This window comes from Crinia signifera, chromosome 7 (assembly GCF_055691185.1).
Source record: "Crinia signifera chromosome 7, ASM5569118v1, whole genome shotgun sequence".
Classification (NCBI taxonomy): domain Eukaryota; kingdom Metazoa; phylum Chordata; class Amphibia; order Anura; family Myobatrachidae; genus Crinia; species Crinia signifera.
This window is the reverse complement of record NC_139223.1, coordinates 75,231,665-75,246,691: the sequence shown is the minus strand read 5'-3', so window position 1 is coordinate 75,246,691 and position 15,027 is coordinate 75,231,665. Positions and strand designations below refer to the sequence as shown.

Here is a 15,027-nt window from a genome sequence, read left to right as displayed (position 1 = left end):
CCACAAAGGGCAATAGTAGAAAAAGCACCCCAAAATTTGTTACACAATTTCTCCTGAGTATGGCAATACCCCATATATGGTTGTAAAACACTATTTGGGCAGACAGCAGGCTTCAGAAGGGAAGGTGCACCATTTGGCGTTTTTGGCGCAGATTTTGCTGGAATGGTTTTCATGCGCCATGTTGCATTTGCAGAACCCCTGTTGTATCAGAGCAGTCAAAAACCCCAACAAGTGATACCATTTTGTAAACTACACCCCTCAAGGAACTCATCTATGGGTATAGTGAGTACTTTGACCCCACTGGTGTTTTGTCAAATTGTTAGGCATCGATACGTGAAAATGAAAAATGTCATTTTTTCCATTAATTTGTAGATTCACCCCATAATTTTATACTTCCACAAAGGGCAATAGTAGAAAAAGCACCCCAAAATTTGTTACACAATTTCTCCTGAGTATGGCAATACCCCATATATGGTTGTAAAACGCTATTTGGGCAGACAGCAGGCTTCAGAAGGGAAGGTGCACCATTTGGCGTTTTTGGCGCAGATTTTGCTGGAATGGTTTTCATGCGCCATGTTGCATTTGCAGAACCCCTGTTGTATCAGAGCAGTCAAAAACCCCAACAAGTGATACCATTTTGTAAACTACACCCCTCAAGGAACTCATCTATGGGTATAGTGAGTACTTTGACCGCACTGGTGTTTTGTCAAATTGTTAGGCATCGATACGTGAAAATGAAAAATGTCATTTTTTCCATTAATTTGTAGATTCACCCCATAATTTTATACTTCCACAAAGGGCAATAGTAGAAAAAGCACCCCAAAATTTGTTACACAATTTCTCCTGAGTATGGCAATACCCCATATATGGTTGTAAAACGCTATTTGGGCAGACAGCAGGCTTCAGAAGGGAAGGTGCACCATTTGGCGTTTTTGGCGCAGATTTTGCTGGAATGGTTTTCATGCGCCATGTTGCATTTGCAGAACCCCTGTTGTATCAGAGCAGTCAAAAACCCCAACAAGTGATACCATTTTGTAAACTACACCCCTCAAGGAACTCATCTATGGGTATAGTGAGTACTTTGACCCCACTGGTGTTTTGTCAAATTGTTAGGCATCGATACGTGAAAATGAAAAATGTCATTTTTTCCATTAATTTGTAGATTCACCCCATAATTTTATACTTCCACAAAGGGCAATAGTAGAAAAAGCACCCCAAAATTTGTTACACAATTTCTCCTGAGTATGGCAATACCCCATATATGGTTGTAAAACGCTATTTGGGCAGACAGCAGGCTTCAGAAGGGAAGGAGTGCCATTTTATCACAGAGTTTGCTGGAATGGTTTTCGGGCGCCATCTTGCATTTGCAGAGCCCATATTGTACCTGTGCAGTGGAAATCCCAAGCAAGTGATACCTTTTTGTTACTAGCCCCCCTCATGGAACTCACTTACGGCCGTAGTGAGCATTTTGACCCCACTGGTGTTTTGTCAAATTGTTATGGGCTGTGAAAATAAAAAAAAACTAATTTTTTCCATTAATATGTAGCTTTAGATCAAAATGTGCCATTTTCACAAGGGTTAATAGGAGAAATTGTGTAACATATTATGGGGTGCTTTTTCTCCTGAGTATGGCAATAGCATATATGTGTTTGTAAATTTTTGTTTGGACACATGGCAAGACTCAGAAGGGAAGGTAATGGCATGCGGCTCTTTGTACAAGCTGTGTGGAGTACATTAAAATTCAAGGGAAGTGTGATATATCTTAAAACAAACTTTGATACACAAGCCGGGTTGTGTGGGGCAGGTTTCACATTGATAAGTTGTGTCCTTTCTAATCCCCTTTTTGTAGCATACTCTACATCGTTTATGGGACCTTCCTTTCTTTCCAGTGTGGGGGACTTCACTCGGAAAATGTTGCCCTGGTACAATTCGCGAGGCCTCGCTTCCAGAAGTACTAGGGCCCCCCTGTTCCAGGTTGCCAAAAATAAGGGCCTTTATTACTGCCTCTTGGTACTCCAGGAATGTCCCCATTTGGCCTGCACATCGATGTAGTACAAATGCGTTGTACAGTGCCATTTGTACTATGTGTACAGCTAATTTTTTATACCAGAACCTTGTTTTTCTCATGGCACTGTAAGGCTTCAGCACTTGATCTGACAGGTCGACCCCCCCATGTACCTATTATAATCCACAATGCAGTTGGGTTTTGGGGTTTCGGTACTTGTGCCCCGCACTGGGACAGGGGTGCTGCAATGGCCATGCACTGTTGTCAAGATAAGGACATCTCTCTTGTCCCTATACTTGACACACAGTACATTGTCGCTGCATAATGCCCTGCTCTCGCCCCTTCTAAGTGTTTGCCCAAGCAGCGACCTAGGGAGGCTTCTATTATTTTTACGTGCAGTGCCGCATGCCACAGTACTTCTGGAAGCGAGGCTTTTGAATAGTGGGACGCTGGTATAGAAATTATCCAGGTACAGGTGGTATCCCTGGTCCAGCAGTGGGTGCACCAAATCCCACACTATCTTCCCACTAATTCCGAGTAAGGGGGGGCATTGTGGGGGGTCTATTTTTGTGTCTCTACCTTCATATATCCTAAATTTGTGTGTGTACCCTGATGTACTCTCACACAGCTTGTACATCTTCACGCCATACCTTGCCCTCTTACTTGGCAGGTACTGGCGGAATTGGAGCCTCCCTTTGAAATGTACCAGGGACTCATCTATTGAAATGTGCTTCTCGGGGATGTATGCCTGGGCAAACTTGGTACTAAAATGGTCTATTAGGGGTCTAAGTTTATATAACCGGTCATAATTGGGGTCATCCCGGGGTGGGCACTGTGCATTATCCCTATAATGGAGAAACCTAAGGATCGCTTTGAAGCGGGTCCTTGACATAGCCACACGGAACATTGGTGTATTGTATAAGATGTCTGTGCTCCAGTAGGACCTAATCGTGGGCTTCTTCACTAGCCCCATGCACAGTACAAGGCCCCAAAATATAACCATTTCATTTTTATGTACAGGGGTCCACTTGCGGGGCTGGGCATAATTAGAGGTGGGGTTTTGCTCAATAAATTGTTGGGCATAAACATTAGTCTGGGTGACCATTAGATCAACTAAATCATCACTAAATTTTTTTTTTAAAAAGTCCAGCTCTCTGAACCCTGCTGAATTGAATTGTATTCCTGGATTCCCTGTGAACTCAGGGACCTGGGGTACGTAGTTTTCAGGGGTTGTCCATGTGGGGTCAGAGGACTCGACTACTGCAGTGGGAGTCCTGCGTTGCCTCCTCGGGGGTTCATCAGAGTCACTAGATGATGAAGAGGATGACAAACGGAAATTTGTCTCATCCTCGCTAGCAGACTCAGTTTCAGAGGCCAGAAACGCGTATGCCTCCTCGGCAGTATATGTTCGTTGGGCCATAGTTTTATTGGTGTATGTATTTATGAGGTGCTTCAACACGTGTGGGGTTTTGTAGCACTGACAATGTGCAAATGCACTGCAAAAATTATGGTGTGCGAATGCACTGAAAAATTATGGGGTACAAATGCACTGAAAAATTATGGTGTACAAGTAACGCACAGAAAAAATTATGGGGTACAAATGCACCGAAAAATTATGGGGTACGAGTAACGCACAGAAAAAATTATGGGGTACAAATGCACCGAAAAATTATGGGGTACGAATAACGCACAGAAAAAATTATGGGGTACAAATGCACCGAAATATTATGGGGTACGAGTAACGCACAGAAAAAATTATGGGGTACAAATGCACCGAAAAATTATGGGGTACGAATAACGCACAGAAAAAATTATGGGGTACAAATGCACCGAAAAATTATGGGGTATGAGTAACGCACAGAAAAAATTATGGGGTACAAATGCACCGAAAAATTATGGGGTACGAGTAACGCACAGAAAAAATTATGGGGTACAAATGCACCGAAAAATTATGGGGTACGAATAACGCACAGAAAAATTATGGTGTATGGATAAGGTACAGAAAAATTATACGGATCACAACACACAAAATTAGGTGGTGACTACAGGGAGGGTGATCACAGCACAGATGACCACAGGGAGGGTGATCACAGCACAGATGACCACAGGGAGGGTGATCCCAGCACAGATGACCACAGGGAGGGTGATATAGGCAGGGGTGACCACAGGGAGGGTGATCCCAGCACAGATGACCACAGGGAGGGTGATATAGGCAGGGGTGACCACAGGGAGGGTGATCCCAGAACAGATGACCACAGGGAGGGTGATCACAGCACAGATGACCACAGGGAGGGTGATCCCAGCACAGATGACCACAGGGAGGGTGATATAGGCAGGGGTATTGTGGTGATCAGCGCAATTTTACACAGCCTAAACAGCCTAAACTCTAACACAGCTCTGACACAGCTCTGACACAGCTTCTCCTTCAGAGGCTCTAACACGAGTGAGCCCGGGAAGAGAAGCAAAACATCCCTTTTTCAATAGAAAGGCTGTGATTGGTTAGTCAGGACTGACTGACCAATCACAGCGATCGTCGGGGCGGGACCACTCTGATTGGTCCGCCGGCGCACTGACACGATCTGCTGCTGTCGATGACAGCAGCCATCTTTACTATGTCGCCTTGTCACTTGACAAGGCGACATGACACGGCGGGGACGTACCGGTACGGCAAGGTGCGCGAACTACCTCGCTGCCGTGACGTACCGGTACGTCCGCGGGTGGGAAGGGGTTAAAACAGAGTATGTTTGCAGCATATGGTACTCTTTACCTAGCACGGCGCCCACGATCTCCATCGCGGGCGTCGCGGGTAAAGAAATCGTGGGGATCGCGGGCATCGCGGTCAGTACATTAACAGCCACGACGCGATGCCCGCGATCCCCACGATTTCCCATAGGGTTCAATGTTAAATTTAGTGCTGCCCGCGATTTTACATTCAATTTGGCCATAGGAATCAATGTTAAATGGGCCACAGAGCCCAAATAGGCACAATTAACACTTAAATGTCCCCCCAAATTTGTAACGCCACCCCACGATCCACGCCAACCCGAAGCGTGGCGAGCGCAGCGAGCCCGCGAGGGGCGGCGGTACGCGTCCTCCGACTTTTTCATACCCCCACTATCCACGTCGGCGTGGAGTTGAGAATAGAATAGTGTGGCGAGCGCAGCGAGCCCCGCGAGGGGACGCGGATACCTTCACAGGTAAACGTGGCCCTACGTGGGCTTCACAGGTATCCGCGTCCCCTCGTGGGGCTCGCTGCGCTCGCCACGCTTCGGGCTCGGTGGCTCGCTGCGCTCGCCACACTATTCTATTCTCAACTCCACGCCGACGTGGATAGTGGGGGTATGAAAAGGTCGGAGGACGCCTACCGCCGCCCCTCGCGGGCTCGCTGCGCTCGCCACGCTTCGGGTTGGCGTTTATCGTGGGGTGGCGTTACAAATTTGGGGGGACATTTAAGTGTTAATTGTGCCTATTTGGGCTCTGTGGCCAATTTAACATTGATTCCTATGGCCAAATCGCGGCCATTGAAGCATTGAATGTAAAATCGCGGCCAGCACTAAATTTAACATTGAACCCTATGGGAAATCGTGGGGATCGCGGGCATCGCGTCGCGGCCGTTAATGTACTGGCCGCGATGCCCGCGATCCCCACAATGGGCGCCGTGATAGGTAAAGAGTACCCAGCATATATACTAGTATTTTGCAATGGGCCATTTAGGCAGCAATGCTTCCAATTGAAACGGTGAAAAGTGTTTAATTAGTCACTTATGACTAGAGGAGTGGATTGTATTGTGCTCAGCTGCGAGTGTTTAAGGTGCGGGCATACTAATTGGGCGATCCGAATGCATACCGCATGAACCATTGCCTTCTGAGAAGTGAAAGCTGCTTATTGACACCGAAGATTTCTGCCGTGTTGGTTCGCTTGCACTTGGTGTCCGGTCCGAATGCACGCCTACCACAGTTCGTGCACTCCCACGTGTACGCCCAGATTTACCCCCAGTTTTGCCCACTTTGAAATCGCGCCCTTGTGTACGCCCACATGACGTCCATATTACGCCGATATTTCCCGAAGGAGTTTGGTACACATTTGTAGACGGTATTGCAGAGAACGAGTGCGAAGACACTGCGTTGCACATGCGCATTGCGTTGCTTGCGCATGCGCAGGTAGCTAAAAATCGCCATCTGAAAGAATTCGGAATGGACCGCACCAACCAGAATAAGGCCCTCTGTGCACTGCACATCCTACACCCATTATCAATATCTATCTATCTATCTTTCTATCTAGAATTTTGCAACTTAATTTTACATCTTTAATGGAAATATAGTATCAGGAGAATAAACTAATCAGTACCTTAACTCATGGAATTCCTTTTGTGAACCTTGCTTTGACGTCACATTTGCCTTCAAGTTGGTATGCAGTATCTGCAAAATAGGAAAAAAATATAATAACAAATACATCGGAGCATATTTTCTTTTTCTGATTATAGACCCAAAGCAAAGTAGTAGCTCAGTAATTTACAGCACTATTGTATTCCTAAATGTAAACCGTGTTGATCTGCATGTGGGGCAGATGTAAGAGGTTAAGAGAGATCTTCTTTGAAGGTGCGTGTCCAAACTCCAATCTAGTGTTACTGGTTGCTTTTGCATTGGGCAACTTTTATTTATCCTGCATGCAAAATAAAAAAATGCATTTGACACCAAGGGCCAGATGCAATGTGTTGCGTGTCCGGTGCCTAACTCAGCTTTTTTTTTTTTTAAAGGGTGGTAATTTACAGGGCAAAACCTTTTAAAAATCCTCAGAGTTCGACCAGTATCCCGCACGGCCACTGGACTCGCTTACATTACATCCGAACCCTTGTATTGCAGCATGGTTTGTCCAGGCAAATTTATTTTATTTTATTTTGTTCGCAATTCAGAATCAGCCCTTGTGTGTTTATAATGCACATAGGTGCCCAATAATATTGTGCTATGTTTGTGGCTTATGCTGTGTACACACGGTCCGATTTCCTTTCCGATGTTGACGATATCGTCAACATCGGATCGGCATCGGATCAACATCAGATCAACATCGGATGCAGATCGCAAGGGTTTTAACCCGATGTGCGTTCATGTATCGGAAGCCAGAAAGTCTTGGCTGCCTTGTCTATATAGTGCAGATCTGCACTATATAGTCAAGATAGGATGCAAATCGGATGTGCCGATCTGATCAGATCGTGGATAGGATCTTAAGGCACATCTAACGTGTGTACACACCATTAGTTTTCAAAAACACCCATTTTGGGGGTTAACCATAAATAAAAAAAAGTATTTCTTGAATGTATGACAGAGGGACCGTATGAGATATCTGCTGCAATTCCTCTATTCCCATCAGCAGCTGCATTTCCCTTAGGTTTATATGGAGGGTGGTGCCAGATTTATCAACATCTGGAGAACTTTGCTCTCATTTCTTCTTCCATCTGCATGGTAGCCTGTGGCTACAGATTGTTGCAATGGTATTGAACCCTCCAATGGAAATGGCCACCGTGCATGTGCGGTCAATGGGACCACATATATGCAGAAGGCTGGCACCCCATACATTATATTGCAGAGATGGACTCCTTATGGAGCCCCCGTCCCTGCGGATGTATCCCCCCTATGTGATTGCATATTGCAATGCGATCCGTTGAGCCAATATCGCTCCCATATTGCATTAAATATGCCATCAATGATAAATGGGTCCTATAGTAGTAACTGAAAGCCATATTGCATTATATACAGTTGTATTAATCACTCACCCTCTTAACACACACACACACACATGCACACACACACACACACACAAAACCAACTGTAATTATCATTCTTTGTCATTTCTAGCACTACCTCAATATCAGCTGATGGCACTTTAGAATTCTCCAGGAGTCTATATTGATTCCATGTCAAACGTCCTCCTAAAGCAATGGTCAGGGAACAGAGGAAAATTACCCAAAATGGGGTAAAAATTAAATTCCTGGAGGTAATGGATGGTCTTGCCGTCCATTACGCCCAGGAATTTCATTTCATTGCTTATAGAATCTTTATATAGATTCTATCTGCATGCCCGGCTGTGTGTGTTACAGTACTGTAGTGTACAAAGATCTGACACAGTGCAGTGCGTCAGGCCTTGTGTATAACACACTTCCCTGCGTGATGCCCGGCCCCGCCTCCAAGTCCGCCCGCTTCTTCAGTAGAGTCGACTAGTTGCTGCGCCATCTTGGCAGCGCACAGTCAGTACTGCCCATGCAGCACCAAGTTTTGTACCAGACACAGCCATACATGGTAATCATCATCATCAATGGCTGCCAGGCTGTGTACTGTACTAGCAGGATATCGTCAATTTCTGGGGGTACAGTGTGTATTACAATTATATGATTTCCTTCCTTTCAAATCAAGGGGGTAACTTCTGCGTATCTAAATATATTTTGGGTAAAAGGTAAAAAAGTTCTCTGACCCCTGTCCTAAAGCAATACAGATGTATTACTTCACACGTGCCCTAAGATATCCAACAATATTTTTTTGCCAACAAAAGATGTCAAAAGTGACAGCAAAGGATATATGCCGCCCCCTCCATCTTTGGATATATGCAGATCCTGCTGCATCATGTGTCTTCTTCTATAGCACTGCTACTGTGCAGTTCTATCAGGGGTTCTAATACCTATATTGAGGTAGTTGGTGAACTTAGAGAGAGGAGCAATGTTAGTTACCCCTGAGAACCCAGTTGGCGAAACACTGTTTAGATAAAAACAACAAGTCCTTCAGAACACATCTTATAACATATGTGATCATGAGCTGGTTTAGTACATGATATACAGATTATATGGATTACAAGTTAGATAAAATACAATATTCACCTTTAAAAGCATATGACATTTTCCTATGACTTCTATATGAACGCTGCATTTTAAAGTCAGAAGACTCCTTTCAGAAGAAGCGCCTTGTAGAGATGTGTCTGTGACAGTGGAGTAGCTGTAGGTGTATCTGTGTCCTTTCTGAAATGCCAGCTGGCCAGTACCTACAAAACAGTCTGGGGATTTTAGTATATGTAAAATTGGATAAATCTATATATACTGTAAATGAAAGCATTTTAAGAGAACAGTGTTACCATCACTACTTAGTTACGCATGTTATTGGGATTGGGTATGAAATCCCGGCAGTGAGAATCCCAACTGTCAGGATGCTGACAGCGGAATCCCAATCAAAATCCAGGTAAGTATTTAAATCCTACCTCTAACCCACGCCACCCACGGCCTAACTAAAATCTGTTTCCTCTCACAGCCTAACCTTAAGTGACCCTTCCCGCACCCTATCCATAACCCCACCACCTCCACCACAGCCTAACTTCCTCCACCCTGTAGCCTAACCCTAAAGCCCAAAATATGGTAGGCGATATTGTTCACATATCTCTCAGAAAGGGCTTTCTGTGTGATATTGTGAACAATATCGCCTAGTGTGTACAATGTCATTAACGATGCGCGCTCCCGCGCATCATTAATGACCCCATCCCTCATCTAAACTAGTTCAGATGAGGTACAGTAGGTCCTTGTTAACAATGGCCATGCTGTGGCTGCAGCATGACTGTCGCTCCCCATCATCCCCTCATGCCTGGCATCGGCAAGTGTGTATGCACTTGCCGATGCCGCCCCCTCCACCAATACCGGCGTCGGTGCGGATCAGGTAATGTGAATGGGGCTTTAACTTCTCCTAATGCATAACCATCATTTACTGGCGGGATTCTGATTGTCGGGATCTCGCTGTCAGTATTCTGACTGTTGGGATCCTGCCCCGTCCCTGTTATTGTCCCTTATCACAAAACTATGATCAGAAATAAGGAATACTGGAGCCTCTTTTAATTTATTTTTTTCTACCATTCCCCAGACTCCCTCATTTGCTCCAATGTTCCACATATTGGGAGATTGTGGACAGCATTTGGAAAACCCTGTGCTTGCCACTGAACTAGGCCGACATCCAATCACCATCCGCACTCCCACCCCCAAGCAGCCACCCCATGTCATTCATGCTGCAGTTTAGGGGCAATCATTGCATCTACTGATCAATAACAGATCATCAGAGATGTACGCAAACCTTCAGGACCATTGTCAGCTTCTTGTATCTATGGACAAATCAATCTATCTGTGTATAACAAAATAGACTGAACATGTACTGTGTACAATGTATAATGTGATTATATAAAGTGTCAAATGTAATATGCTTTGAGAATCAGAACGTGAGCGTTTTTTTTCCAGTTTTTTAAAGCCGCAATGAATTACTTGCCAAACTCAACCTGTTTTTTTTTTTCAGTGTAAGTGATTGCCGCTTTAAAAAATGGGAAACCTCTCCCAAAATCTCTCACTTTCTGTTTCTCACACCCTCTTACATTTGGCCCATGCAATTTGTTGTTAATATATAATAAAGAGACTACATAAAGGGTCTAATTAAGGTTGGCTTGCCAAACAACGGTTGTTCGCTGCTTACCGAGTGGATTAACACCACCCGCCAGGCAAATAAACACCCGCCTCCCACACGAACATATGTGGCGGCATGCAAATGGATGTGTATGGCTGAAAAATCATTCGATGTTTACCGACCATTGAATGATTTATTTTTTAGACATTCGCAAATAAAAGTCAGTTTAGACTGTCTTTTATTTGACTCATAAAGTGCCAAAAATGGGGCAAAGATGGAGAATTTTTGGGGGGTTGACTAATCACACAGAAAATATCTGAGGTAAATTTTATGGTGGACCCCTCCTAAATAGATCTGATTCAGCTTGACATATATCTGATAAGGGCTGTGCTACCACAGGACACAGTGATACTGGCACACAAGAAAGAAAAGAATGTCTCTGTATTTTCGCAGTTTAAAAAAAAAAATATTGAATAAAAGTTAAATTTTAGAAACTCTCTAGGTGCACCACACAGAGACATTCTTTTCTTTCTTGTGTGCCAAAAATGGGGCAGGCACTGGCATGTGATGTCAGACGCAGACCCCTGGTGACTTTGACTGGCTTACGTTCACATGGGGATGCCCACAACATTTTTGTGAGCACACCTAGGAAACGCTTGGCGTCCCTATGTACCAGCCCCCTATCTGCCCACTGCCCACCCCCCTCTGTGCAAATACACACATTAACTAGTGATTAACTTTAGTACAGGAAATTATGTATCTCTATTTTCAAATAGTTTGTAAATAAAAAAAACAACATAGGATGGCAGGTTTATGTTTGGCTGGGTAGATGATACAAATTTTTGTGAATCTTTTGTAAAATACCCATTTTATGATATGACAATTTAAGATATAGTGCTTTCAACTTTACCGGCACATCTACTGATTAGTGTCAGTGACCGTACAGTATATTATATACCACACTGCACACCACAGAGCTTTGATCAAACATTTTAACCTTTCGCAGTCCAAATATAAAATTTATTTTTGCAATTCAAACAGTCTGGTTTAAATGTTTAAATGAATTGTATTTTTTTTTATTCAAAGTGGTCTGCATTGAATGTTGAACAATGTTAATTTTCTTATTTTAAAGTGTCTCACCACTGGATCTGCTAATAGCGCTAGGGCTGATGAGCCTGACTAAATGTTGGACCTGAAAAGGTTAATCATGTACGAATGAGAATCATAATAAATAAAATCTTCTTTCATTGATATATTAATGGTAAATAAAATACACTGTGTGTAAACAAGTTAATAAGCACTGTGGAAATAAAGTTTACAATAAATGCACATGTTCTGAATAGATATATTTTAGTTTGTAGACAAACTGACTGAAGACTCTCATATGTTACTCATTTAAATGGAGACAACATGGAGATGTCTTGAAACCGAATACCCACAGGAAAATGCTGAAATACGAATACAGCAGCTACAATGTCATTGAGCACAAAATAGCATTTTTCTTAGAAAAAAATGTCCAAAAGCTCAAATATGGGAAAGCACCAGAACTGTATCAGCCAAAGCTAGAGATGAATAATTAATATCAGACACTGCCCTGTGAATATTGGTTTTACTATTGCCAAAAGGCAACCAAAGGCTCTTTGGTGTTGTGGAATTAGTTTAATAGTGTCTACACATGGTAAGATTTGGCTTCCGATGTTCTAGATATAGTGAACATTGGAAGCCATATCGCATGCAAATCACATGCTTTTTTAGGGCTTGCGAGCCCAATGCGCTGCCGATGCGTGCTCCCGTGTGAACGCAAATCGGCAGCCAGATAGAGAGGGTAGGCAAGACTATATAGTGCAGATCTGCACTATATAGTTTAAATTGTGCCCCTCTGGCATGCCGTGCGATGCGAGTCCCGATGCGATCTGATCGCATTGGGACTCGCATCTCACGGAAGGATCTGGGGCTTCTGGTGGACCTGGTGGGAATGGCCCTGTAGCATCTGCCTGATGGCAGCAGGTTAAACAAGGTAAAACAGGTTAACCAAGCTAGGATGTAGTTGGTCCTTGGTTGGAAAAAAGATACAATTGTATCTCAAGGGGCGCCAAAACGAAGTTGCCCTGTCAAGCTGCAACCAGAGGAAGGGGGTGTTGGCCCCTAATTTTACAACAAAGAGAAAGAGGCGTGTGGTTTCGCTAATAATTAAATAATACATTTATATACAATAAAAGGTGTGCATTTATTAATACATGTAATAAAAACAATTTCATACACATAAAATAGGTACCATTAAAAAATGGGGGTGGGGGGTTCCAGAAGAAATGGGAACCCGATTTATGAAAAAGAAGGAAAGGCTGCACCTGAAGAATGATTAAGATGGTTAAGGTTTTAATATCACCTTAGTTCTTGTGTTGTCCCTTACTTTTGGGCCCAAAAGTGCTGATCTTTTTAGGTTCACGTGGATTTGCCCTCTTTGATGCTTCCTCCAATTTATACAGGGGTGGCGTACCTCCAGTCGCTGGAATATCTGAAGCTAAAGGGCTTGCTTCTCCCATGGTTGGCTACCTTTAGAGAGGTGGGGTTCCTCCATAATGAACCTTGAAAAAGCTGCTGCCTGCAGCGAAACGCGTTGGTCACAGGCTCTTTAATCCCAGGCTGCTATCCTGATTCATTTCACCACTACTACTCAAACCCTTCTGCAAAATTATTTGGTCTAGAATGGAACGTTGACTCTGACAGGCACCGTCTACCACTGCTATGCAGATGATACCCAACTGTACCTGTCCTTTGCTCCAGGCACCGATAACACAATAACAACCTTAAATGGCTGCCTAGCTGAGCTCCAGGAGTGGATGAGTGCCAGTTGGCTGAGACTGAACCCAGATAAAACAGAAGTCCTGATGATAAATCACAGGACAAGACGGCAGCATAGCCAACTGACAGGTCTTAAGCTGGGGGGCACAGCACTAAAAAGCTCTGATCATGTGCGGAATCTTGGTGTTGTCCTGGATAATGGCCTGACACTTAAACATCAGGTGTCAGCCACAATCAAATCCTCATTCTTTCATCTGAGAAACATAGCCAGAATCAAGCATTTAATTCCCTCAGAAGACCTGCCTAAAGTCATACATGCATTTATATCATCACGACTAGACTACTGCAATGCTCTCTACCTGGGTCTTCCAGCAAAAGAATTGCACCGCTTGCAGCTGGTACAAAATGCAGCCGCCAGACTATTAACTAACCAGCCCCGCTCCTGCCACATAACTCCCATTCTCTACGCCCTTCACTGGCTACCTGTAAAATGGCGAATCGTTTTCAAGATTGGCTTACTCACTTTCAAGGTCCTACATGACCAGGGCCCAAGGTACCTGCAACAGCTGCTGATCCCCTACTGTCCTACTCGATTACTACGATCCACTGAAGAAGGACTACTAACAGTACCCAGAATCTCCCTGAATTCATCTGGGGGTCGAGCTTTCAACTTTGCTGCTCCAACTCTGTGGAACTCTCTTCCTCGCACAGTGCGAGAAGCGCCCACTATAGAATCCTTTAAAAATAGACTAAAGACATACTTATTTACTCAAGCATTTCACTGACATCTACTGTTAAGCTTGTTTTGTATTTCAAGCTGTAAAGACAATGTGTGAAGCACTTTGAGTCCTATTGGGAGAAAAGTGCTATATAAATATCATTATTATTATTATTATTATTATTAAACTACATTGTGGAGGAACGCCACCTCTCTAAAGGTAGCCAACCATGGGAGAAGCAAGCCCTTTAGCTTCAGATATTCCAGCGACTGGAGGTACGCCACCCCTGTATAAATTGGAGGAAGCATCAAAGATGGCAAATCCACGTGAACCTAAAAAGATCAGCACTTTTGGGCCCAAAAGTAAGGGACAACACAAGAACTAAGGTGATATTAAAACCTTAATCATTCTTCAGGTGCAGCCTGTCCTTCTTTTTCATAAATCGGGTTCCCATTTGTTCTGGAACCCCCACCCCCATTTTTTAATGGTACCTATTTTATGTGTATGAAATTGTTTTTATTACATGTATTAATAAATTTATTATTTAATTATTAGCGCAACCACACCCCCTCTTTCTCTTTGTTGCAGTTGGTCCTTGACTATCTTTGTTGCCCGCTTTTTTGCTCTGACAGGTACAGGTCCTGGACAGAGGGAAGGTCCACCCTGATGATCTTCTCTGCAGTTCTGACCACCTTATGGAGTCTGCATTATTTGTCTCTCTCGCTGGCGGAGCCGTACCAGACCAGTATCGAGGAGCACAGTACAGACTCCACAATCATGGAGTAGAAGAGGAGCAAAAGCTTCTGTGATATGTTGAACTTCCTCAATTGTATACATTCATTGTTATGTGGTTCTTCTATCTGCTTATAAACAGTCAGTATCCTATGGCCAGAAACCTTTCCAATGTACTGTGTACCGGGAGCAGACCAGATGGCCAGGTTTCACACGAACATCTACATATTTATCCTCACAAGGGAACTGGTTTTCCAGCTGGACATGCACATTAGTCTTTGATTCTAGTTATGTACCAGGTATATGGAATTCATTAATTAATTGACTTTGTTTGTCTTACACACAGTGGCCA

General features: G+C 43.8%; 1 protein-coding gene across 2 annotated transcripts in view; it reads right to left on the bottom strand.

Moving 5' to 3' along the window:
* The window catches only part of APOLTP (apolipoprotein lipid transfer particle homolog), a 331,079-nt gene that overhangs the window by 304,714 nt on the left and 11,338 nt on the right, over positions 1-15,027 (bottom strand). For both annotated transcript variants that reach the window (XR_014450766.1, XM_083153345.1), the window contains exons 3-4: positions 8,871-9,031; positions 6,353-6,423 (exon numbers count right to left, since the gene is read on the bottom strand). Coding sequence is in view for 1 of the 2 variants with exons in the window: in XM_083153345.1 (XP_083009471.1) it covers positions 6,353-6,423; positions 8,871-9,031 (232 nt within the window). In the remaining variant the exon portion in view is untranslated. The remainder of the gene's footprint in view (positions 1-6,352; positions 6,424-8,870; positions 9,032-15,027) is intronic.